Source organism: Drosophila obscura, unplaced genomic scaffold (assembly GCF_018151105.1).
Source record: "Drosophila obscura isolate BZ-5 IFL unplaced genomic scaffold, ASM1815110v1 contig_46, whole genome shotgun sequence".
In the NCBI taxonomy this organism is placed as follows: Eukaryota; Metazoa; Arthropoda; class Insecta; order Diptera; family Drosophilidae; genus Drosophila; species Drosophila obscura.
In genome coordinates, this window is record NW_024542835.1 from 2,752,640 (window position 1) to 2,777,952 (window position 25,313).

At 42.9% G+C, this 25,313-nt stretch overlaps 2 protein-coding genes across 2 annotated transcripts in view; one reads left to right on the forward strand and one right to left on the reverse strand.

The window, feature by feature from the left end:
• The first annotated feature begins 247 nt into the window (after positions 1–247).
• The window catches only part of LOC111071771, a 37,362-nt gene continuing 12,296 nt past the window's right edge, over positions 248–25,313 (forward strand). Inside the window, exon 1 of the mRNA XM_022363278.2 lies at positions 248–611. Coding sequence (XP_022218970.1) covers positions 542–611 — 70 coding nt within the window. The 5' untranslated portion in view covers positions 248–541. The remainder of the gene's footprint in view (positions 612–25,313) is intronic.
• Positions 22,377–22,885, reverse strand: LOC111071774. Its single transcript, XM_022363282.2, has 2 exons — positions 22,767–22,885; positions 22,377–22,705 (listed from the first exon to the last, which is right to left on the reverse strand). Exons 1-2 carry the CDS (start codon positions 22,837–22,839, stop codon positions 22,422–22,424), a joined length of 357 nt encoding a protein of 118 aa, XP_022218974.2. The 5' UTR covers positions 22,840–22,885; the 3' UTR covers positions 22,377–22,421.

Below are 25,313 nucleotides of genomic sequence, written 5' to 3' on the forward strand. Positions count from 1 at the left end.
AATTGTGGAAAACAGGAAATGAATATGCAAAAAATGCAAAAGGGATATGAAAAATGCAAATAGCCAAATCGAGTTCAATGGAAAATGCTGCTAACCCGAACATACTCGTGTGTGAACAGATCCACGGGCATGCCAGTGGCATGAAGGTGTCCGAATCCGAACACAAATGGGACTCACTGTGCAGATTGCTAATTGTGGCTGACTGCTAAACCGAAGAAAGCAAAAGCAAACGCAAAAGCACATGCGGAAAATGAAAAATGCATTAAATGCAACCGCAAAATAGAGCAAAAAGTAAAACCAATCAGAGGGAAAAAAAGGAAATTGCACAAGCTGGACCCCGGCACAAAGGGATGGCGGGGCGAGTTAGCGAATGTAAAAATTGATTTCTGCGGTTTTAACCAGCGGATATCGGATATTGCTCATACGAGTACGAGTGCGAGTAGGAGTACTTCAAATCTCAGTGCTGCGGACTGCTGTGCGACACGAAAAATTCACTAATTAATCAATAAATAATCACATTTGTGGACAAACAGTCAACAGAATGCCACTGCCGGCGATTAAACTGCGAAACATTTTCATCCTTGCCGTTGTTTACACAGCGACCCTGCCAGGTGAGTGTGCCATAGTAAATTAATCAGATATCCATTATGCAGCCGTCCAGCCTGTCGGCTGTTCAATGCGATAATTTGAAATAGGAGCCCCCCAATTAAAGTCCCCAGCATTCCGATCATATTAAATATTAATCAAGCATAATGCTCAACATTTGCGAATGAATCACATTCTGAGTTGACACATTCACCTCGGCCACCTCGGCCCCTCCCACTCCCTTTCCCTTTGCCAACTGCATCATCCACATCATTTGCGGTTCAATTATTTTGCGGTCGTCATTTTGTGCAGCCGTTCTGTACGCCGGACATGCTTCGATTCTGTTTATTTTTTTCTAGTTGCACTGACACATTCCCAGAAACCACAAACAGTTGCACAAACAAATCTGTAGCAGTGTCTAAAAGTTAATCTCCGCTCTAGAGTTGGAAGGTGCAAATGCAAAGCCACCAGAGTTAATCAGCCACCCTTGGGGCGGATATTAGATGTACGATTTTTGCATAAAAACAGAAACAGAAAAATGTTGAACAAGATACGAAATGCTCATTAACTTTGAGTTCAGGTATATATTTATTAATTGGAATTGAAATAACAATCGATTTACCAGCTCTGAAAGTGCGAAAGAATGCTTTGAAATGCATATCGAACAAACCAGCTTTGTTAGCTCATTCAACGACAATGGGAATTCCCAAGAAGGGGCACCTGTAAAAAGACTAAGTCCAGCTTAGTGTTCGTCTGTGAGCATGCCCCATCACCTTAAGCCTCTCCCACCTGACTACTGTTCTACCAAGGTAATTTCCTCACACTCCATTGACTTCAATTGTGCTCTGTGTTTGCGCTTATTTGATTCCAGATGCATTGTCTGTCAATTCATATTTGCGATATTGCAAAGGCATTCATTCAGCTTTTTCTGCCACTCAAAGCTCTCAGCCCTGCCCGTCTTGTCACCCATTTGCCTTTCCAAGAACATTTTTCATTAATATTTTGCGCAAAATTTTTTGTAATATTTCTCCCCGTTCGCTGCAATTTGACGCTCCGTGCGACTGTTTGTTTGTCACTTTGCTGGAGTCCCCATCAGGCAGGGAGCGCAATATGATTCGGATTCCATTTCAGTTCTCCGGCTTTTCTTTCTATTATTTTTTTGAGATTTTTTTTGTCCCCCTCTCCGTTTGACACTCTAGGCAAAATGGCTGCTGCAATGACTTGTCTTTTTGTCAGCATTTCCGGCAGCTTTAATTTCATTTCGTATTCCCAGACCCAGCCCCAGCCCCAGCTCCACACCCACTCGCGCCTGGCTCTTTCATTCATTGTGAGATTGGGGCATAATAAAGTTGTAAAAGAAGCGCTCATAAATCCCCCGCTTGATGTCCGCTTTTTGGCATTTTATATTAAAAACTGGAAAATGTGAGCAATGGGCGAGGAGAGGAGCATTCGTAAAGCTGAACTTGAAAGTTGGTAGCAAATTGCCGGAGCCTTTAAGAGCACAGGCGCAGGGCAATTCATCAGAGCGACTTCCGGTTCCGGTCTAGGCCAAAGCTACACAACAGCTTGATTTTGATTTTTGATTCCCACTCTTGACTGCTGACTGGCATGTGGCCAACTGACGTGCTCACCCAGTTGCCCCCAACCCACCGCCAGTCTAGACCAAGCTAGTCATATTTCAGGACACACACACACCCTCGTACACACACTCAAAATCAAAGGGGAAACGGCGCCGGGGCCTGTTTAAAATGGCAATCACGTTTCGCGTATCCTTCACTACACACGCGTTCCAATGACCAGCACTGAGGCGGTCTTTCGATGTGTGTGTGTGTGTGTGTGTGTGTGGGTCGGAGCCGACGCACATTACCCGTCAAAGGCAGAGTCCAAAAATATGCCAGCGAGGTTTGCCAGAAGAGCTTTTCAGACAGTTTATTAGACACCACCGAATATAAACTTAAATTCACAGAGTAAATGAATACCATTTTAATTATCAATTCACGTCAAATTGATCTCCACGAAAACCAATTCTTTTTTTGTGCCGTGCAAGTGGCTTGGTTTTTAGCAAAAATCTCAAAAACTAACAGTTGCCAAAAATCAACCTTAGCACCAGTTTAAGGGCTAGTCAAGGGGTGCGTCATATTTTTAATATAATTTTTGCGTACGCCTGTCCCAATTAACATGAGAGAAATGCCCATATGTATGCTTTGCATTAATTGAATGTTCATTTATAATATGAAAACGCAGTGGACTGGCAAAGTATAAGAACATTAATTTCCGGTCCTCGATACTCTCGAAACTGCTGATATTACGACTGACTGCTTTTCCTCTTCTTCTCTGCTGTTCAGCTTATCTTCTGTTGTCAGCCGTCCGGTTCGGAAAAAAGAAACCGTGAATCTGGATCTGTACGTAATGCACTCACAAAACTCATACAATAGCTGCATTCCTCCCACACTGTGTGCCCGAACAACAATTGACTATTCTCAATTGACCATGAATTTTATTTAATAAAACTGATCTAACAGATTAAATACAGTTGATACACGAACCACTAGACTGGAGACTCTGGAATAAGACAAAAAAGGCTCCCATCGGGTAGAGCCGCCTTCTGAGAGCTACATTTTTCTCACAGATGAACCACCAGACAAGGGAAACTTTTCCGAAAGGAAAATACAACTCGTAACTTTCCAAGTTCGTCGTTTAAAACATATTGAATATATTTTGAAACTTTGTGCTACACTGAACCGAAAACGTATTATTTTATAGAAATATTGTGGATTCTACGAAGAAACTACCTGCGGGGTCCCTTCAAGTGAAGTGATCGCCGTTTTGGAATAGGAAAAAGAGTGCAATGATCTATTCTATCTCTATTAAATTCTCACCACCTCGACTACCTGATAGAATAATTTATAAACTTCTATAGCGCACCACTTGTTCGCTGTGAGCATGGTTTTGCGTTTTCTGGATTTTTTACTTTAATATTTTGTTGCTTAGCGTTTTGCTGGCATTCTCTCTCTCTCTGCTCCTGACTCGCTCGGGAATCCAACAACGAACGGTTTTCAGCGCTAAACTTTTGACACCCACACAACCGCATGCATATACACATTCAGGCACACACATGCACAGACAACGTGGAAAGCTCACCCACACAGCCACACTTGTGTTTCGACACGCACGCGATGCATGCGGCGGCTGCCGGAAATGCCGGGCTCAACGTCCAAGAACAGCAACAGAAACAGCAACAGCAACAACTACGAGTACAAGAGCAAGAATCAACTGTGGATGTGGATGTGGATGTGGCATGTGGATGTTGACGCTTACTTTGGTTCACTCATGCAGCCGTCTCGTCTCTGGTATGCCCTCTCCCCGGGCAGCACCACCCGCTTAGCTGACATTTTTGCCAGCGTAATCACGATTAAACTGTCAACGGCATACTAATTAGATTTTTATTTTTATTGCGCCATGACAACGCCGCGTGACGTTGCCGCGTCCCCTGTCCTGTCCTGCGGCCTGCTTCCTGGATCCTGGCTCCTGCCTCCCCAGTCCTGTGTCCATGTGGCCAAAGGTCCTGCTTAGCCAGGCTGCCCCCACTCGTGTTCTTTTTTGCCATTCTCAGTGAAGCGCGTGCCTCGCATGACCAAGTGACATGGCACGCCAGGAAACGGAATGAGGGGAACACTCGCACTCGTACTCGCACTCGTAGAGAGACAAGGGAAGGGACAGAGAAGAGACTGACGAGGGACATTGTTGGGGACATTGAGCAGCCAGGACTAGGAATAGAGGACCCTTGCCAGGGCACTTTGTGGCGCCTGCTACTTGTGATTTATGCCTTATCATATTTATGAAAATTATTGTTATTGATGGCATTCGGTATTGAGTGAGCGCAAAAAGAGCAAACAAATCCAATTGATTGATTGAAAGATTGAGCGAAACATTTCCGTAATTGATTTAAAATGTGTTGTGGCCTTCCCCTGGGCATATTAAATAATGGAAGTGCTCGGCATGTTCAGTGATCTTTTGACCTCGATTTGCTTTGAATTAAAGCCGCATTGGAACTGGAATATTTTTCTAATGATAATTTGGGGATAGTTTCGATGTTATACTTAGTTTGATTATTGTTTAAAATTATATATTATTATATCTTATTATAGGGATACATGGTAACACCTGCTGCACTAGAGTCTGAATGCTGAATAAAGTTTCCATAGTTTGATTAAATACTTCAAGAGAGCCAGACAAGATAGATCGTAAATCACTTGACATCTGTATGTACCCTTACCTGGATAATGAGTGCGGACTAATTCATCATTAGTAAAATTAAATTTGAAAGTGCTTCGCCCTCACACCTGCACAATCATTTTATGCACTTCCCATTCAAATGGGTTTCTTTTCGGTCTGTGAGGGAAGTTGCATATCTCACGCTCCAAGTGGTTCATAGTTGTGCCCGAGCTCTATTGAAGTTCCCCCATCTTGGCTAGCATTTCTAGACGGTCTTTCTTTTGGACTGCCCCACCTCCCCCGTTCCACACAGAGGAGGTGCTAGATCCTGGTTTGTTTGGTTTGTTTGTTAGGGTCTATTACTTCCGAGCTGTTGAATGCGTCATCAAGAAATCCTCCGGGCACAGTTACACGTTTAAGCTGTACACCTGTGAACAGTGCCCTGCTTCTCTGGCTGTTTCCCTGCCCGTTTCTATACAATTTCTCGTCGCCTTTCCTTTGTTAATATTTTTTCTGGATTTATTTTCATTAAGTTCCCGTACAGGAAGTGAAAAGCTTTGTTGCCGCCGCTGTGGGTGGTGTTTGGGCCAGTCTCAGTTGCTGGTTCACTGGGCCAAGTGCTAATGTGGCCAGACAATGGAGGCGCGGCTGTTGGCTGTTGGCTGAAGCAAGCCCCCACAAAAAAAGAAAAATAAATGCAGGTGAATTTAATGAAAATGTGCAAATTACACAGCACACGAGAAACCATAAACCATTCCATTCCCTACATCCAAACAGCAATTGCAGTTGCAGTTGCTATTGTAATTGTTGTTTCGCCGAACTGCCAATTACGAATGCGTAAATATTGTTGCTTACAATTTAAAATAATTACTGTGCTCAACCATAACCATGGCTCTCGCTGCCATCGCCCATTATTTGCTCACTTCTGTTGTTTTTTCTAGCTGGTGTTTACTGTGAGTGGACGTTCCCGAGTGTTTCTTTTATAATCCAAAAATTATGCGCCTGTTTTTTAAATTACCCTTTGTTAAATTTTACCCACCAAATTGGCTTTTAAGAATGGAATTTCGCTACTTAAATATTCAAACAAATTTAAGAGGAATATAAATATTATTATGGTCTAGTTTTACACTCATAGGAAATTATTTTTCACAACAGTTTTTATTACCCAACAGAATCCCTCACACAGCAAACAAAACTTTTGTTTTCTTTTATTTTTATCAAGGACTTCAGATCACATCAGAAACCATAAAAATCCACTCAAAGCCATAATTCGAATTATAAAAAAGTTTTCCGTGAAATCAGCTTAAATAGTTGCACACATAAGTGGTGCGGGACTGCTTTCCTGAAATGAAACACAATCAAGCAATACAAATTAAATAAATAAGACAACAGGCCTAAAGTGGGGGCATCCACTTTATTTACCAAATATGATGATTTCTGATGAAAATGCGGGAAATGTTTGCTTCCGCGGCCGGGAGACCATTGGCTCCCACACGTATCAAAACAAACTTTTCACAGACCAAAGTAAATGCTCCCAATGGAACCGGAGCCAGTAGCAGCAGCAGCAGCAACCTCATCATCATCATTTTCGTGTCGTCATGTGAGCGCCACGTGATGCATGGAAATTAAAACACATTTTTGCGTCTGTGGACTGATGCCTGGGACTCGGCGTCCAGGCTGTCAAGTGGGCCCCACACATGGCCCATGTGTCCCGTATTGCATATTCATAGCCATTGAAATGCTTTGAATAATGCTAATTTGATATATCTCCAAGTTTACATTGAGTTTGACATCCTTTTACGACTTGAAACTCTCTGCTTTAAACAATCCAAAAATGCGTTGTTTGTTTGGATACTTAAAAGTTTTGGTTTAATTTGATTATTTGGCTAACAATGAGCTGTCACCAACGAATGTTAATAAAATAATGTTAAACAAACTTGATCTACACATGTTCCCTAAAAGTGTTGGTCTAGCATTAGGAGCACCATGAGGACCAGAGTGTTTAAAGAGCAAAACAACAAGTCAGAATAAGTTAAATCGTTTTGGCTACAATAATGATCCGATCTTCAAGGATTTGAAGGAGAAAAAATACATGGAAATTTTCAAAAGGTATTTCTGAGTAGAGCATGAAAAGGTTCATGTACGGCAATGGTAATTATACAACTTCTAGAGGCATAGAGGCCGAAATTTAGGAGGAGTAAATCTTGGAGGAAAACTAGATAGATTGATAGACAACATAACGAGGACATCGATACAACGATTTGTGACATAACGAAAGTAAATCAATTAATTTGATTCTGCAGTTGTAGTTTTTGCTGCTTCTCAACCATTGGAACATTTGACATATTCTGGGTTGTTCAGGATGAAAGAAACGAAAAAACGAAAAAATATTTTCAGTGTCCCATGTCATCAATCCATCATAAGCCAATGAAGGAACGAATGTCAAATATACCCGTACATGTATGGCTATGGCATTGTCTGAGCCCATACTCAGGCAAGGAATTCGCATCAGGCTGCTCCCAAAAATGAAAATGAACTTCTCCATGGCAGTGCATGCAATTCGTTTCTAGTGACGGATATGTGTTATGTATTTTATGAATATAATCCTTCCCACATTAGCTAGAAACACTGCATTAGCTTCATACACTCGAACTATATACCTATATAATACAGCTAGTTCTGAATCAGTTCTGAATCCTTCGAATCCCTTACGAAAAATCACCGAACTTTTTCAATAATTCAACGCAAAGAAAAATATAATGAAAGCTTCGCGGCATTAAAATCACTTTAAAAATCGACGCTACATTACGCGCGTAACTTTTGCGAAAGAGTCCCAGGGATCTCACAAAGGAAAAAACGGCCAAGTCCTGCACAACCCTAGGAGAGTTTTTATATTTTATTTGGTTTCTTTACGATTTCACACAATGAACGCACTGGGCACTGCGCATTAAATAAGCCCGCGAGAAGCATTTATCAAATTTCTTCTTATAAATGTTGCCTTCCCTCCAAGGAAAGCCGGGCTGTGACTGCTATGTAGTGTTTCCTCTCCTTTTCGCTGGCGCAGTGAATTTTTGAGACATTTATAAAACGGCAGGTGGGCAGTCGGCTGGCCAGTCGGGCAACAGGCGCTGCGGCCTGGCCGGTCCTGCAAGTGGCAGGTGGGCAGCATAATGTGGGCTTAATGGCAGCAATGAAGATGCCAAAATGATAAACAGCAACAAAAACGTGTGAAAGGCGACCACAACCATGAAAAATCGTAGACAAACAGAAAATGGGAAATGTGTTTGGTCATTAGGTATTTTATTTCGTTACAATTCCAGGAAAACACTCTAAAATACGAGTAAAAAACAATACCAAACGCATAAACACGTAAAAACAATGGCAGCCACTAGCACAATGATTTCTAGAGGATTATCGAAACGAGGTCTTATGTTTTTCGAAAGTCATTTGAGTTCATTTCGAAAAAAAAAACTTTTTAAATTGCACCTGGCGAATGTCTGGCATCGGAGCGTGTATAAATAGCCGAGCTGATATTATCTCACAGGATCTCTTAGAAAGATATCCCTTTAATGGTACATCTATTACAAGTCAAATTAATTTTCCAAGACATTCGTATACTTTTTTATTCAAATTTTCGGCAGAGATATCGGGTATTTTTTTAAAAGGCTGTTCTTACTAAGATTCAGATATGTTTATGGGTCTTCAAGCAATATCCATCTGAAAAAATGTTTGTTCTATTAATAAAGTCAAAGTCCTATTAATGATATTAAAGGATATGATATTAATGATCGACTCAAAACTTTTTTCAGAACCAAAGAGCAGGATTACCTTCTAATTCTATTGCACTATGTTTTTGTTGTCTGCCAAAGCTCAGTACTTAGGTGGAGAATACAATTTTGATTTTAATGGAATTGTGAATTCTTAAAGAAGTTGTTACCAGTAGAGCAATGGAAATGAACAGGCCAAATAAACGCATCGAGGTTGGGTCTTAATGCCAAATTATCTTTTAAGGACTACGCTTTTAGTAGGAATGCGAAAACTAATTTGACTTGCCCATTTTAAGAACCAAAACAAGCCTTATCGTTTAGCTTTATAAATTATATATACAACTCCTATTAAATTGAGATGATTTCTGTGATGTTTTGTGTGTAAGAAAGACCAATTGTGAAAGTAAGGGCGTCTGGAGATTTATGGTGATTCATCACGGGATTGAACTGTTGTTCTGTTATCATTTGTATTCGGTTCTCTTCTCCCTGGGCGCACTTTAAAAGTCAATTAGTTGTCAAATGTTTTTATTCTGCTGCCATTGGACCTAAAGATAGCAAGGAAATGGGAAAACGGCAAGAAGAAAATGTTCCGGACAACAGTACAATGTCGAAATAATAATAATTTATAACTATCAATGTCATAAGTTCATGACATGCTCATCAATCAATGCATTAGACAGCTCCACAGCAGTGTGGGTGGCTCTTGGTTCTGTATTCGCACAAGCGGTTCAGATCGAGCTCCCGCCCGAAAGACCAACTGCCCGTCCGCTCTGGCAGAACTTTTCCGTGGCATTGCTCATAATTTCATGTTGCATACAGAATTTCCACGCTTTTATTGACAGCAATTGCGTTGCCTTCTGTCCCGTTTCCCTCCATGTCTGTCTGCCGGGTTGATGCCTTGGAGGAGTGTTTGAGAAACTTGTCGAAATGTTGCTGAAAACTTATTTCAATTCAACATGGAAAAGTTCCCACTTTGTTGGCGGTGTCTGTGGGTTGGAGATGGCTTAGGTTCTCCTTGGACCAACTGACAGCTGATTGAATTGGATATTAATTCGATTTGGGATTGAGAGCTATCATAACCAAAATTCTAGCTAAAAACACAACATTACTTGTCAGATAAGTCTTAAATTCAGATTAAAAGTTCAGAGCTAAGATATTCAGTGTTCATCTACAGAAATTCACTATACCAGTGGACCAAAATACATGTAAAATTAATATTCTGTTATGTATATTTTATGTATAATTTGATTCTTATTTTCCTATATGTACGTACATTCCTTTAATTTTATTTTACATCTGCTCGGTGGATATACGAGAATGCCTTTGTGAGCATTAATGCTACTGTACTCACTCCTTCAACTATTGTGACCACATTTAAGCCACAGAAACCGAAGCCAGATTCCCAGGTGTTGTGGCAGGGAATTTCCTTTTCACTTTGGCTCAACTTTTCCATTTTACTTGCTGCTCTTCGTTTCTTGGGCATTTTTCTGTTTGGCTTTTGTTTCGGTTGTGTTGTATTTTGCTGGCATTGCTATTATGTGTTTGCATTCGTCTGACATCGTTCGTATCTGACTTTTTCATTTTCCATTTTACATATTTTTGCCGCTCGGCCCTTTCCATGGCTTATTCAAATTGAGTCAATTTTTGTTGAATTTCCGTTCGCCTCTACTTGGTAGCCAGGCCATCTCCTCCTGGCTAGCCTGTTTGCCGAAAGGTTTACGTGGCTTGCTGGACTGCTCCTGCTCCTGCTCCTGCTCCCGATCCTGGAGCTCCTTCGGGCTGCCCTTAATCCTGGCCAGCAGCGGCAACGGAATGTGTCGGCCCAGAAGCCAATTTAAAAATGCCAACAATGATTTATGTTCGCCAGCTCGATGCCACCTCCATGTCCTTCCCCAGCCGGCCACGGGCATGGCAATAATTTAAACAGTCAACAACTTCGTGTAGCTTTAATTTATGCAATTAACCCATATGCTTAACCCGTGCAGGCCCCACCACCACGGGGCTCAGGCGCGATGTTACTAATAAAACTAAATGACTTAATGTCCCGGTCAGATCCCGTTGCCGCTTTCCGCCCTTCCGTTTTCCGTTTTCCCGCTTGCGTGCTGCGGCCCAAGTGGCAAAGGTCATATTATCAGAAACTACAACTGCTATAACTACAACGACAGGGCGTAGGGTTCTGCTTAAGCTAGTGGCAACGTCTCTTTTTATGCGAATACTCATACAAACCGCTTGATGCTCCCCGCTACCCGCTCCACAGGAAAAGTCATTGAGTTCCTCTTGCGGCCCAGGGGCCGCGTGTGTGTGTGGAATGTGTGCTAACAACATTTGCTGCAAAAGGTGCAATTAAAGTACACGAGCCACGGACACGAAAACAACAACCAGCAGCAACAGAAATGACAATGAGAGCAGAGAGAGAGAGAGCAAGTGCATGGGGCGGGAAAGAGACATTTTCCAGTGGAAATCCATGTGGAATTGTAAACACTCTTATGAACCCTAGATATCTAAAAGAATGAATGAATTTCGTAAGTAATAACTAGCAATTAAAACTGTACATCTTCTGTTAAAGAAAACTTATTTCTAAATTCCATATCTTTGTGCCTTAGATTTTTATTCATCATGGAATTATTTATAGCACTTGTTTGAGTTTTAATTTTTAAGTCGGATCAATTTTCTTCGTTCTTTATTCTTTATTGAATGGGACAAAGAGCCCAAAATAAACTAAATGTCATCATCGATGAACCCAACGTTAAGCCATAGAAAACATCAGCGACGACAATGACGACTAGACAACGACAACGACAACGAGTAGGACGACGGCAAGGAGACTCGTGGGGTGGGTTCTCTCCTGGCGGCTCTGCGGACATAGTTGGTTGGCTGAGTGGCAGTTGCAAAAAGCCATTATAAGCATATGTGCCGGTTTAGGAAGTTCTGGGTGGATGCAGTGCTGCTCTTCCTTTGGCCCCAGCTGCTGAAGTGCTTCCGCATGTCGTGAGTGAATGGAGGCGGCCCGGGCCCGGGCCCGGGCCTGGGCCTGGGCCAGGGCCATTACGGTGCGAGTTCTGTTTGGAGCTAAGCAAATGTGTGCAATATAACTGGTAATGGGTTGGTTCTCTCTCTATCTGTGCCCCTGATCCCATTGAATGTTGGCTGATAGGTGGCGAATTCTTGTAAATCTTTATTCCCACAGATTGGATTAAGAGAATAAAGATGAGCCGTGGCTGGCGCTTCATATGGTTCATTAATTACATCCGTTCCCGTTCTGGCCTTCACGTGAATTTGGTTATATTTCTAAAGGCTGTTGCCCCCTAAAACAGGAGCAGACACATGGCAAACAATTCGTTTTGGCACTCCAGCCTTTATTGTTGCTTGTTGGCTTAGGCGCCAACGGAACGATTAAAAATCATTTGCTAAAATATTCCATTATGACGCCCACCGTGGCCATTGGATGTTTTGACAGCCGTCCCCCAGCACTCTGACAAGTTTCGCGTTACAACGTAAATATTTTACACATTTTGTGTGTGTCAGAGATGTGCCATGAAGATTTGAATTTGGCTTTTAAATTGCTGAAAATCCTGGCAGGTCTTAAATTTCCAAAAAAATATGTTTCGAATTGATAGGAGACCTCTATCAATCGACAAACTGAACAACTATATATCGCCTTTCCATTGCCAACCGCAGCACAAAAGCCTGAGCAAAACCACTGTGCATTCCTTCGGCGCTGACAGCGGCTGAAGTCAGCCTCACACCCCACACGCGTGCTAATTAATTACGCATAATTAATAAATTTAAGCAATCTTAGGCCACGCCTTACAAATAAATCACTTGGCGCGAGTGCCGCCTCAGAATTTAATTACACTTTCATCAGCTAATCACACAATTTGCACCACCCGAAAGGCTTTAAGAAGCCATCGTAAAGACACAAGCGGCACTCGTAAAATGTGCCATAAATCTGCCCAGGAGACGTCACTTACTCCGGCCTGACTTTGCACTTGATGAGAGACAGTTCCGCCGCCCTCCAGCCCTCGTCTTCCCGCCCTGGTATGCCATGCCATCCAATTATAACTCACGCCAGACGTGATAAATCAATAAAAGTGTCCCCGGCAGGAGACTCTGGAGGTGTTTACTCGCCTGATAGCTTCCCTCGTCGATGTAAATATGCCAAAAAAGGGAAACATAATGTGACATAAAGTCTGGCTAAAGATTAATCTCTAGTTTATTGAGAAAGGTTGAGACTGCTTTTCTGTGACTGCAGGGAGTCTCAGTCCCCCCACAGATCAAATGATTAGCATAACTTGACTGTCTTGAGTAAATAAGAAGATTTTTTAAAAGTGAATTCATAAAGTATACGGCTCTAGTTATATTAATTTGTATAGTATCAGTAAAGTTATTACTGCTTGAGTTAATTCAGATAAACATAGAAAATAAATAAAGCAATAAAAATTACGAGTATATAGACAATCACTATTTTAGACTGATATTTGCTGTGAAACCAAAACTTTATAGTTCTTCCCTTACTTTTAGCATTGTTTATTTTCGCCTCTACTAATTCTTACATTTTTCGCTCTTTCTCTGTTCTCATTTTAGGTAATTGATTGCAAAATGAAATTAATTTCGATGGGTGTCTGTGTCGGGCTGTGTCGAGTCGCGCTTGAGTAAGTACGGACCATATATCACACATTTGAGTAGAAGCGAGCGCGGGGGAAAAACAACTACTAAATAATTGTTAATGTATTACGAATAATTTATGACACTATTTCATAAAAAGCAATAATTTTTCAATATCAAACCAAGCGTCAAGCACGGCCCCGGCCCCAGCCCCCGTCCCGGACAGGGTGCCCCAAAGTGTTGCAGCTCAGTTGCAGCGCGAGGTTCTTCCACGCCCCGGGGGAGCGGAGCTGCCTCTGGCTCGGGCTCTGCTACTGCTTTCGTAATAAGCTTGATAAATAATAAAAGAGCATGAGGAAATGTAGGGTTTTGGGGGCAGTGTGGGAACCAGCCCAGTCTGGGCCCTACAAAGTGAAATTTATCATTTTTCATGGCTGCAAGCTGCACTTTCTTGAAACATTTCACTCAGCATTGGTCGGGGTGCTGTGCAACCATTTTTGGTTTCATTTTTGGACTCCTTAGATGTCAGCATGTTGGTGATGCCTTTGCTGCCGTTGTTTTTCGGGCTGGGGGCAACTGGCAAATGTTTGCAGGAAAAGATTAATTGATTCCACTTGGCTGCATCCAGAGTGTCCCTGCTGCTGGTGACCCTCGGTTGGGGTCGGTTGGGGTTTGCCTCAGCTCTTGAGGTAGGATTGCAGGGAAATTCTTAAGTTGCTTTTGTTTAAGGTTCTTCTTCTGGTTCTGGTTTAAGTGCTGGTAAAGTTTAAGAATTTTATTTTTGCAAATTGATCTATTGAGAATTGATTCGCAAAACATATTGAACAAATACATCTAAAATAAGCTGAAATATTTATTTACTTCTGCATAAATTTGAGCCGTTAATAAACTTTTATAAATAGTATTTAAGTGCTGCCAATGCATCGCGATGTGGGGATTCTTTAGATGATATTTTAATGCGATATTTCTATCCAAGATAACACTGTTCTCTCCTTGACTGATATACATACATAAGCGGGGATATGTACGGGTACGGGTATACCCAAATAAGTATGATACAATGCTCTGGATGGCTAAAACTTTATAACTTTGCAGTAACCACGGCTCGCCCGCAGCTCGCTCTTTGTGGCTGCTGCAGTTAACTGCTTCGCAGCAGTTGCTGAAAAGAAAAAAGTAGAAACTTTGCGAGAACTTGTCACGGGTGCCAGCTTCTGGCCAAGTTTGTGTTGAGGTTGAATTTTTCTTTGCATTTGTCGAGGGCGTGACGAGGAGACGGAACTTGAGCTAAACATTTCAGACATGCAGCACAGCTTAATGTTTGACAGAGCCAAAACAAGCGACAGTCTTGCCCAAACGCCTTGCACCCTGGCAGGGCGTTCCCGGACAAATCTCCGACTTGTCAGCCATTTTGAAGTGACAAATATATTTAATTGCTGGCAAAAGTTTACTGCGCTAAAGTTGGCAATAATTTTCGGTTCATTTTTTTTTTTTTTTTGTTTATTTTTTATTTTTGTGGCATGTGTGAAATAGACGTTTTTATAATTGTTCGTAATTACTTTTCAGTTTGTGGCCTTAATGAAATTTCTGCACGTTCCTTTTGGGCAGTTCCATGGTCTCGTCTCCCTTGTACTTTCACACACAGGCATACATACTCGTATCTACTTGCATGTGCATACATATGTATGTATGTGCGTATATTTATAACGAATTCATCTTAAAAATGCAACAGCCTGCAATATTATTTCTGCTGAATTAACATTTTAATAGTCAGCACAGCGACTGCGACTGCTCCTTCTCCGTGGCGGAAATGCAAACGAGAACAGAGCCTCAGTCAAATGATTAAATTTTAATTTCATTTACTTCATAATGTTTGCAAGAAAAGTTAAAGTGAACGGGAAGCGGAACTTAAAAAATGTTCTTTAAAGCAACCACCGAAATTATCAAAAAAATTTTAATGAAAAAACAAAATATTATTTAAAATTATAAAAATTCTTAGTAAGAAAGAATAACTAGACCACAGTTAATAGAGAATTTAAATAAAAAAACAGTGTGCGGAGTGTAGGATTTTCCGTATGGAGTTCTTCTAGAAAAAAAATCGATTAATAGCACAAAAATCTGGTAGTTTCTATTAAAATTTCGCAGGCATGAGAACAGTTTGGTTTCTTCAAGAAATATGCTGTGCTACATTGATTTACGTTCGGAAATTCGTACATATATACTCTTATATTTGTAATACTCGTAGGAAACAACAAACTTTAAATATTATTTTGGAAGTCTATTAATATTGTTCTTCCAAGTTGAACCAAACTTCTATTAGCAATCGTATTCCAAAATAGCTTAACCTACTCAAACGATTTCCATTGATTCGCGACAATAAAAGCAGCAGTTAAAAAAATTAATCATGGCGTTTAAAATGTTTACGATGAGAAACCTTAAAAAAGTGTGCTCAAATGAAATATTAACATTTTTATCGAGCGACTAAAAGTTATTCCATGTCGGGCCGCAGCTCAGTTGATGCTCAACAGTAAAACGGGAATTATGGCCCCATGGCATTGTGACATTAACAGAGTCGGAGTTGGAGCGCAAAAAAATATATTACAAAACAAAAACATAAATCGCATCGCAATGCGCTTTTTATGAAAAATTATAATGGCGGTGAACTATCTGTGGAAGAATGTGCCAGAGTAAAGACAAAAAAGTGTTATTAACTCTTTATTGGGCCAATCGAAAAGCCATTTCCACTGCGTAGACTTCGATTCCCTTTGATGTTGCCACCCTCAAAAGGTTTTTCCTTTCCCGGAAACGGCTCCGACTCGAGTTCGGGAGGTGTTTATGGGATTACCTACTCGTAGGAGTGGACGTTGCTGCTGGCAGAGGCTGCCGTCACCTTTGCCATTTGCCTGTTTGTCAACACTAATCTGCTGCTACACAAACACACCCTCTCTGCGAGTAGGACGTGGGGGGGAGGGAGCCAGGGCTGAGGCTGATCTGAAGAGGAAATCGAACTCCTGCTGGGACAACAAAATCAATGTAGAAATCGACAAGGACACCCGCTGCCTGCCAGACTGACGGCATTCCAGCCTACCACATCCCTGGCTCTCTGGATCCCTGGCGCCCAACAACCCAACCACCCAACCGCCTCCTTCGTCGAGTATTTGAGCCGGAAATCAAAATAAACAGCAGCAAATCAGTCAAACAAACAAATAAACAAGAAGCGAGCTCTGGCTAAAAGCAATAAGGCCACAATGTGTTCCACATTCGACTGGATTGGATCCGAGTGCCCTGCTCTCCGCAGGACGATAGGCAGTTTTTGTGCGTTACCAAATTGGTTGTACGAGTATCTGGGTGGTCCTGGGCCTCTGCTGGGATTGGTGCCCGGCCCCATAATACTCGTCAGCCCCAACGAGGAGTGTTGACCGAGGGATGGGCTGACACAATTAGCTGCGAATTGTGTGGGCAGCAGGATCAATAAGGTGAAAGCGCCTCCAGCTGTTCCGGGCCTCTCCCTGGCTTGGTATCAATTAATATTTCAGCAAATATATAACGACTTTCGTAATGTAAGCAAGGCAAGTGTCGAATTTCCAGCTGAGTTACATGAAGGCAGTCAATATGCCTAAGATGGTTGGAGCTGGTTTTTAATGGGCAATAATATAATATAAAATTGTTTTTGTCTATACTGAGTTTTAATTTTTATAAGCATGCAAACTTCTGGAATTCATATTTCCATACACCTTAATGGGAATTCAAAGAGAATCAAAATAGTTGTATTAAATTGGTTGCACTACTTTAGACTTCTACTTGAACACTGTTCCTGTAGTTCTAGCTCTGTTGAGAACTTTTTCTCTAATTCGTTCCCCTAATGCCAATCCCATAATTCTGTTAAGCGAATGTCTAACTTAATCATTTGCGTTTTGCGTGTTTGTTACTCGAGCTTTACATCTCATTAATTTACAAATTTTCTTTAATCTCCCTCCATTTCCATTTCATTGAGGGCTTAACCACTAACGTGCCCCCTCAGTTCGGTTCTCCCCCGCGTCGCACGCTGTGCAAACGCAAACGCATTACAATTTTATTTTTATTCAATTTTCGCGCAACGACATCAAAAGGCGAAACGGCAAACAGAAAACAGAAAACAGCAGCAACGAGTGCAGAACAGAACTCGACTCGACTGCGTGTAATACAATTTTCACCTTCCTTTGCCACAACACTTCTGCCGATTTCCCACCGCCGCACCGCAGCCCCAGACCGCCAAATGCCTTTTTTTAAGGAAAATTATATTTTTACATAATTTAACAAGCCCGTCGAGTGGGAAAAGAGGAAAATGGCAGCAGCTCTCGTCGGTGAGTCAGTTAGTCAGTCAGTCAGCAAGTTTGCCATTTCTTTATGCGACTGTTCGGCCAAAAGAAGGCTTGGTTAATGTCCGGGCTGAAGCTAGGGATGTCGTTGTAGTGGCCGCCATTGCATTGACCACTAAAAATTTGTCGTTAAAGGCATAAAATTCTTCTATTTCCTGGCCGGAGCGGGAGCGAGGCCTGCGACAACTATGGGAAAGTGGCACTTGAGTGGCGGCACTTTGAATGGGGTTTTATGTGCTCTCCGCTCTTCGTGCCATCGTCCCATCGCACCTTGTTCCTCCGGCCTTCCCTTCCACTCGCTTTAAGCGTAAATTATGTTGTAAATACAATTTTTTAGCTGGAAGAATTTCTTCATCATCAAGTGGTTGTTCGGCTTCGTATCCTTGCCGCCTTCGAACGGCGTAAAAGCGCCGACTTGGCTTAAGGGCCAGAAAGGTTGCTAAGTGGAAATGGGTGCTTGGGCAAAATGTGTAAAAATATTGTTTATGCTGCGTTATGTGCGAAGCAAAATGGGAAGTGAAATTGGTATGGAATTTAGCGCACAGAGGGTGTCGGATCGCATTCTAAATCCATTTTGTCAGAGCTCAACCAAAAACATTGATTAGTACCTGTAATTCCCCTAAAGTTTAGCAAAGATAGTTACATTTTTGCGCACTCTTTCTTCTTCTTTAATTCCCTGAAATTCTATTCTTAGCTCCATGGATATTCCATAGGTATCCAGAAGAAATCTGACTTACTTCTCAAGAGTTCTAAAAGTTCTAAAATGTGTTTAGTCAACTCCTGGAGAATCTCCTGAGAATCAGCATAAATTCTAAACCAAATTGGCTACTGCAAACGGATTATCGATAGCCCGAAAGGCAATTGGCGAAATCCTTGCGGCCGTATTTAAACTTAAATGCGGCATAATAAGCCAGGCCAAGTTGGGGCCCAGACGGACAGGACACGACCAGTGATGGGCCAAGGACCCTCCACTGCTCTTCTTTGAAGAGCTGAAACTAAAGCCAAAGCTGGATCCTGGACCCGACTGGCTTTCAACGGAAAATCATTACCAGAAATGTCCTGCAGCGTCATTTGTAAGCGCCGTTGGCACTCTGCCCTCTGTCAGAGGATGGAACCGGGGGGACAGAGCCCGAAGCAAAGTCACAGCCAGAACGAAACAACCGCTGGCCAACAGCAGACACTTAAGTCTAATGGTTTTGTCAGCCACGCCCCTTGCCACTCTCCCTCTCCGGACCCAGTCCCAGACCAAACCCAGACGCCATCCATAGCTATAGCCATAGCTCCCTGGCACTCGCATCGAAAGAATTCGCTTCAATTCGAAATGCCGCTGCACGCATACAAATTGACAATTTTATTAGCACATAAATTAGTAAAAATAATCAATAAGCAATGTGCCAAAAAGCAGTCGAAAGCAGAGGAGGAAAGATATACATCAACCCAATTCGAATAAGGAATACTCTATGGTTGGGCGGAGGTAGCACATATTACGTTTACTTACAGATGCAGATGACAAACATTACCGATAGCATATGCAAAGTATTCTGCCATATTCCACTTGTGAGTTCAAGCTATAAAATATAACAAAGCTAATGGACTCGCCGGACAACGTAAGTCGGAGAGGGAAGCTAATGCTCAAAATTGGAATTGGTAGATGGCTGAAATAAATTCAATTTATTGGCTGTATTTATGTTGCGTCCCAGCCCCGTCTCCGCTGGTGGCAGAATGGAATGGAATTGGAATGCCGGCCCGGCCTGGCCCGGCCCGGCTATTGCAATTACCATGCCAGTGCCAGGCCCAAACCAAAGTCGATGCCAAGGACTCGGCCAGGATTCCAGGATGATGCGAAGACGGGAATATTGGTCAATTAGTAGCGGGGCCATCGCATTTCGAGTCAGACTTGTGCACCGCACAACATCACCGATGTAGACGGACCGGACGGACAAATTCCTGTTAATTCGTAATTTTGTTCTTATTTTTCTCTGCTGCTTTTCCCACTGACTTTTTTCCCCCCGACTTTTGCTAATTGCTTAATTCACGAACATTTTCGCATTGCATACTTTTGGGTGCCTGGTTGTGGGTCGACTGCTGCGGGGCGTGGCACCCGAGTAGTTTTCCAACTATTTTGCACCAAACAAAAATAGATGAAAGTTTTCCAACTGCCGCCTCCTGTGCGCATCTGACGATGACGTCGACGATGGAGATGATGATGATGCCGATGCTGCTGCTGCTGCTGCTGCTGCCGTTGTTCCACCCCGAGTTGTTGCTGTTGCTGTTGCCGCTTGTTGTTCGACGCTAATTAACTCGATTTTTGGAAGGGAAAACCGTTTGCTAATTTGAAAGCGAAATAGTTGCCCGACCCCTTCGGCGTAACTCTCAAACTGAAGTTATGAAACCTGCAACGAGACAAGCCATGAGAGATGCCCAATTAGATGGAAATTTGTTGTTGCTACTGGGGAAAGGTGCACGTAAAATCAGTCCAACTTGAAATCTACTTTGGGTATTTTTCTTTATATTTAAGAATTAATAATTTCTCCCTAAACTCTATGTATCCATCCATGCAAACCATTCGTTACAACCTAACATTCTATGTGCAAGTAAATAACTATTTTTCTGCTATTTGATTTATAATATCGGAGCCTACAACTTTAATATTCCGCCAAGGACTTGAAATATCCTTTCGTTTTGATGGTCTCAACACTTTCCCCCATGACTCCCACAGTTGCATGTCCATGGCGTTCAATGAATGCAAATTTCGCCGACTGGCACGCGGCCAAGTTGGGCAAAAAGAATAATACAGAGCGGGGGGAGTGGCCAACTTAAATGGCGGAAATGAAATACAAGTAGACGACAAACGGAAGCGGGCAGGACAGAGAGCAGAGGGCAGAGGGCAGAGGGCAGGTCTCGTCCAAGGGCGGGTCGCACAATTTGCTGTCATACTTAACTGAAATTAGAACGTGATTAGATTTCATTTAAGCATTAAGCACAACTGACAGCCAGCATGACAGCCCGAGTGTGCCGAGTGGGCCGATTGGGATGAGTGGAATGAGCTGGAATGAACTGGAAGGAGTGCGATGGGATGCAGAGAGGTGGAATATGATATTTTGAGCGGGCAAATTTATTGACAATTAGCTGGAGAAGTGTGAGGGGGGAGGACGGTGATAGAGAAATGGACTCGGCACGGCGAACATTAATTATAACGTGCATAATTAACAAATCTGGCAATCAGTGGAGCAGCGGCTTTAACTGGCCAGGAATTAGAGCCCTCCTGCCCCCCTGGAGACCCACCACCTCATCACACATAAACACACCCGGAGAGAGCCCAATAAGCGTTTAATCAGAACCAAGGCCGATTCTGTGGGGGTCGGGAGTGGGGGCATGGCCATTCAGGCAGCGCTAATGAAAGCACTGCCGGGAGAAATTGGTTTACGGGCTGTTTACGCAAGCAGAAGTTATTAGTTGTGCCCGGATTGGGAGGGCGGACGTCCACATCTCTTGGCTAATTTGCGGTATTAATGACAGTTAAGCGGAGTGGACTCAAATAGCCCCATAATTGGCAAAGGCTTCAGAAAGCAATTCCTTGTCGTCAATGCAATTGGGACTATCAGATGGGGGCTAGATGTACGGAGTACGAGTATTTCCAAAGAATTGGACAGACTCGCCCCTTAGTCCGCTTGATGAGCTCGCGGAGGTCAAGCTGAGTCTCCTCAGACATCCCTCACTCTTTTGCACCTGTCTGAGGACACAATCTCAACTTTATCGCCGCAAAGTTAAGCAAACACAAATAGATTAGTTCCAAAGTTCAGGCCATTGTTCAACGTTCGAATGCCAAAAGTCAAATTGTGTCAACTGCTTGGGCGGCGCAAAACAAAACAAAACAAAACCAACAAAAAAACAACAAGAAAACATGTCAAGGCTGCTCTGCCGGATCCGGGCATCCACACACCCATCCGTGTGTGTGTGTGTGTGTGTATGTGTATGTGTGCGTAGGTGGAGAGCCGGAGTGCTACATGCTACAAGCAAAACAAATTGCCTTTGAGGCAGGCGATTGACGATTGCCGGATCGGACGTTGTTGGTCTTTTGATTTAGTCGCTAGTCGAACGTTGCTTATTGAAATGCCTGGACCGGACTGGGTCGGGTCAAAGGGAGGTCACTGGAACTATATTTGAATTGTAAAGCAGGATGCTTGATGGCTGTATCTGCACCGCCTTCCCGAAGGTGACATCCAGCCTCGGATATGCACTGATTAGAGATCTGACGCTGAGCCCTGGCATCTATTTACCTTATCTTCTCAGGCAGAAAATTAAAGTCTCACCCAGAGTTGCCTCATCATTGCTCTGATTATGTCACACTACTCAGTCCCCTTCCCCTTCCCCGTCCCATCGGCCACTCTCCGTGTAGTTCTTCAATTACTTTGCATAAATGTGATGCGACAGGAGCGACAACCCAATTAGCTTACAGACACTGCTACATTTCATTAAACAAATGGTCTCTGGTGTATAATTTTAATACGCAATTACCAGCATTTCAACGACACTCGATTGCCAGATAGTACCCCTTACCCGTACCCGTACCACTACCCTAGCCCTTCCCTTCCATCAGACTCGTGTTCGCATTGCCTCCCACTTTCCACTTACCATTTCCCCACTTACCATTTTCCACTTCAACCTAAGCCAGAGCAATAAATTTCATTTGATGCTCGCTTTGCTGTCGAGTGTCGTGAGGGTTTAGGGCTAGGTTACCTTGACTCCTCAACCCCCAACGAGGGGCTTTAAATTATTTGACAATTTATGCGAAAATTATGTGCGAATTGAGCCGAGCATCGCCCAGGCAACCAACGAAACCGAGAGATCTCTTTATTGCGGCCACCATTAATCAATTTATTTAGTTGCCAAGCTATGCCATCCCACTATATCTCGGTCCAGATGTTCCATGGGTGTTCGCGCTGGGGCCGCAGCTCATCGATGTCGAAAAACATTTCCGTGGGTAGGACGTGTTGGAAGAGTCGCCGGAGAACAAACAAAATTGTCTCGAACATGTCGCTGCGAGGCCTGAGAATCCGCACAGATTGCACAGCGGACAGCAGCCCAGGTATTGGCAATGGAGTTGGGTTAAAACGCCACTCTGATGGACCGGACACAGGGGAGGAGTGCCCAAATACAGCACTGCCTTGCCAAGAGCTGTGGTGGAGTTCCGGGAGTGAGTGATGGAAATGGGGCCGGGTCCCGTCTCATTACTCACCGTGTACCAAGTGTCGAAGAGCGTGTTTAATTGATTTGAGTGGTTTGTGTTTCTTTTGATACTTGAATTTCATTTTCGAATTGGATTTCAAAGCGGAGACCAGACTGAAAAGGCACAGAATCCTCTGAGATTTCCCCTTAGCTCGATTCCCCCCTTTTCCGCTTCTAATTGTCACCACAAAAGCCGCGAGACGTCCGCCTCAATTACATTTCGAAATCATTTCGACGCCTGACTGGGAGGGGCGGAGTTTCCGCTTCGGGTCGGAAGTAGGTCGGTGTAATGCCATTTCTTGTCATGGTTCAATTATTAAAATGTTAATATTTGTGGCTAATGTGTTGATTAGCGTTTTGGTAGAGGCTTTGTGGAAAAAATAACACAGAATACTCGTAGTTATCCAAGATCCGGTGGAAATCAATAATTGATTGTATCGCTGATTTATTTACACTATTAATTGCTGGACTTCATTGCAGATCCGCTTATGCACATTATATACCCATTCGATTGCACAACTCCATCCAAGGACTAAGCCCTCATCTGTCTGTATTATTTACCCTACGTGTCCGCCTACCCTACAGCATTTTTTCAAACAGTAATTACCACGGGCTCTATAATCATCTGCACATGGATACAACAAATGTATTTTAACAACTTGCGTTCCCAGTGCGGCAAATAAAATTAAAAAGGATTGCAGACTTTTAGGCGGGACAGAACAAATTCCCGTATGCCCGTACAGGTGGATGTTGCACTCGGAGAAGGTGGTGAAGGGCGTGGGTGGGGGTGGAGGTAGCCATGGCAGCTGCAACAAAAACACATTTAAAATGCAATCAATCAGCCAGAGCAAAGAAATAAGCGTGGGCCCCACGCCCCCCACAGAAGTTGCGTAAAATCGAAATTAATTTGTGTGCACATTTATTTATTTATTTTTTGATTACCCCTTAAACATTTTCCCCCATCCAGAAAATGCATTAATCAACTTTTTCTGCACTGACCCTTCATTTAATTAAATTCAATATTAATTTCCCACGGAATGGGGAAATTTTAATATCGTAAATGAATTATTTATCAGTAAGCAACTTTATATTTAACTTCATAAGGAAATTTTGTAGCTCTATCAGCCTTTAAAAAAATAAGCAAAATATTACTTATTGGAAAGCGATGGGGTTCTAACTTTTAGGAGTCAGTGTACATTTATTGAATAGTAGGAGAAGGGCAGAATATAATTCTTTGTGACATAATAAATCAGTAGTTAATTTGAAGGAAGAATAAGGTGAAGTATCCAAAAGAAATAAATTCTTATTGGCTACCTCTAGCCATAAAAGCTGTAGAGAAATAAGCACTGATTCTCATTCGACCCTTCTCGAGTCGTCATCATTCCGCACTGCGAGTCCTTTGCAGTTAGATCATTTCGCCAGCCCGAATGTCAATCTGCCATCAAGATTATCATCTGCTTACCCCTTGGACATTAAGCAGTTCCTCGTTCATTAACCCATAAAGCTCCGCGGGATAATTGCCATTACCATTAACTGCTCTCGAGGCTTACGCTCCGAATCCCCTTGAGCTTGACAGCGGCAACAAAGCCTTCACGGAGCCGGAAGCTCTTTCTTGTTTCAGCCATCACTTCATCATTCCCATCGTTCCAGCCAACCACACACTTTAACAATTATTGCCAACCACACGGACATGTACCCAGACATGGACATGGGCATGGACACGGGTAGCATGGAGATGGCGATGGACATGGACACAGACACAGACACAGCACAGCACAGACACAGACATGGAGGCAGAACCGAGTCAGATAAGGAGAGTGCATGTAATGTGCTCAATTTTTCGCATTTTGCACATCCGTCGGGCGGAACAGGGCAAAGCAAAGCCGAATGGCCACCTGCCAGCCATAATAATATTAAACAATATATATAAATCACTCAGCTGTCTGGCCAGCAGCAGAAAAAATCAGCCAGAAAAAATCAGCACAAAAAAAACCCTGAGAAAATAAGTCGTGCAAAGGCAAAGTGTCGGCTGCACCAACTGGAGCGTGGGACAGAGTGGAAAGCAAAAGGAGGAAACACGACTCTGACAGGAGGAGGGTTTCATAAAAATTTACCGCCATAATGCTTATTTTAAAAGTCAATATGTTCGGTGCCTGTTATTTTAACACCCATCGTGTTCAGGTGCCACCGGTCCGACATCCTTGTTCTCATCCTCGTCCTGCTCGTTGACCTGGTCACATCCGTTTGTGAAAAGTACGAGACAAGCGACAGGAGCAGCAGCAGTAGCAGCAGTAGCAGCAGCAGCAGGAGCCAGAGTAAAATGTCAGTGGCCAACGTCACAGCCCACAACACACAACATAAACATAAAGTGAAAAGTTGAGCGAGGCAAGAGGGTAAAAGAAATGCCTGGAAATAAGTTGGAAGGCCCACAGCCCGCTCCACACCCCACCTCATCCACCAGCCTTACGGAGGCCATCTAAAGCCAAGCGTCACATGTCGCCAGGATGCGACGGAGAGAGGACCTCGTTGTTCATATCCTGGGCTGTCGTCCGTTTAT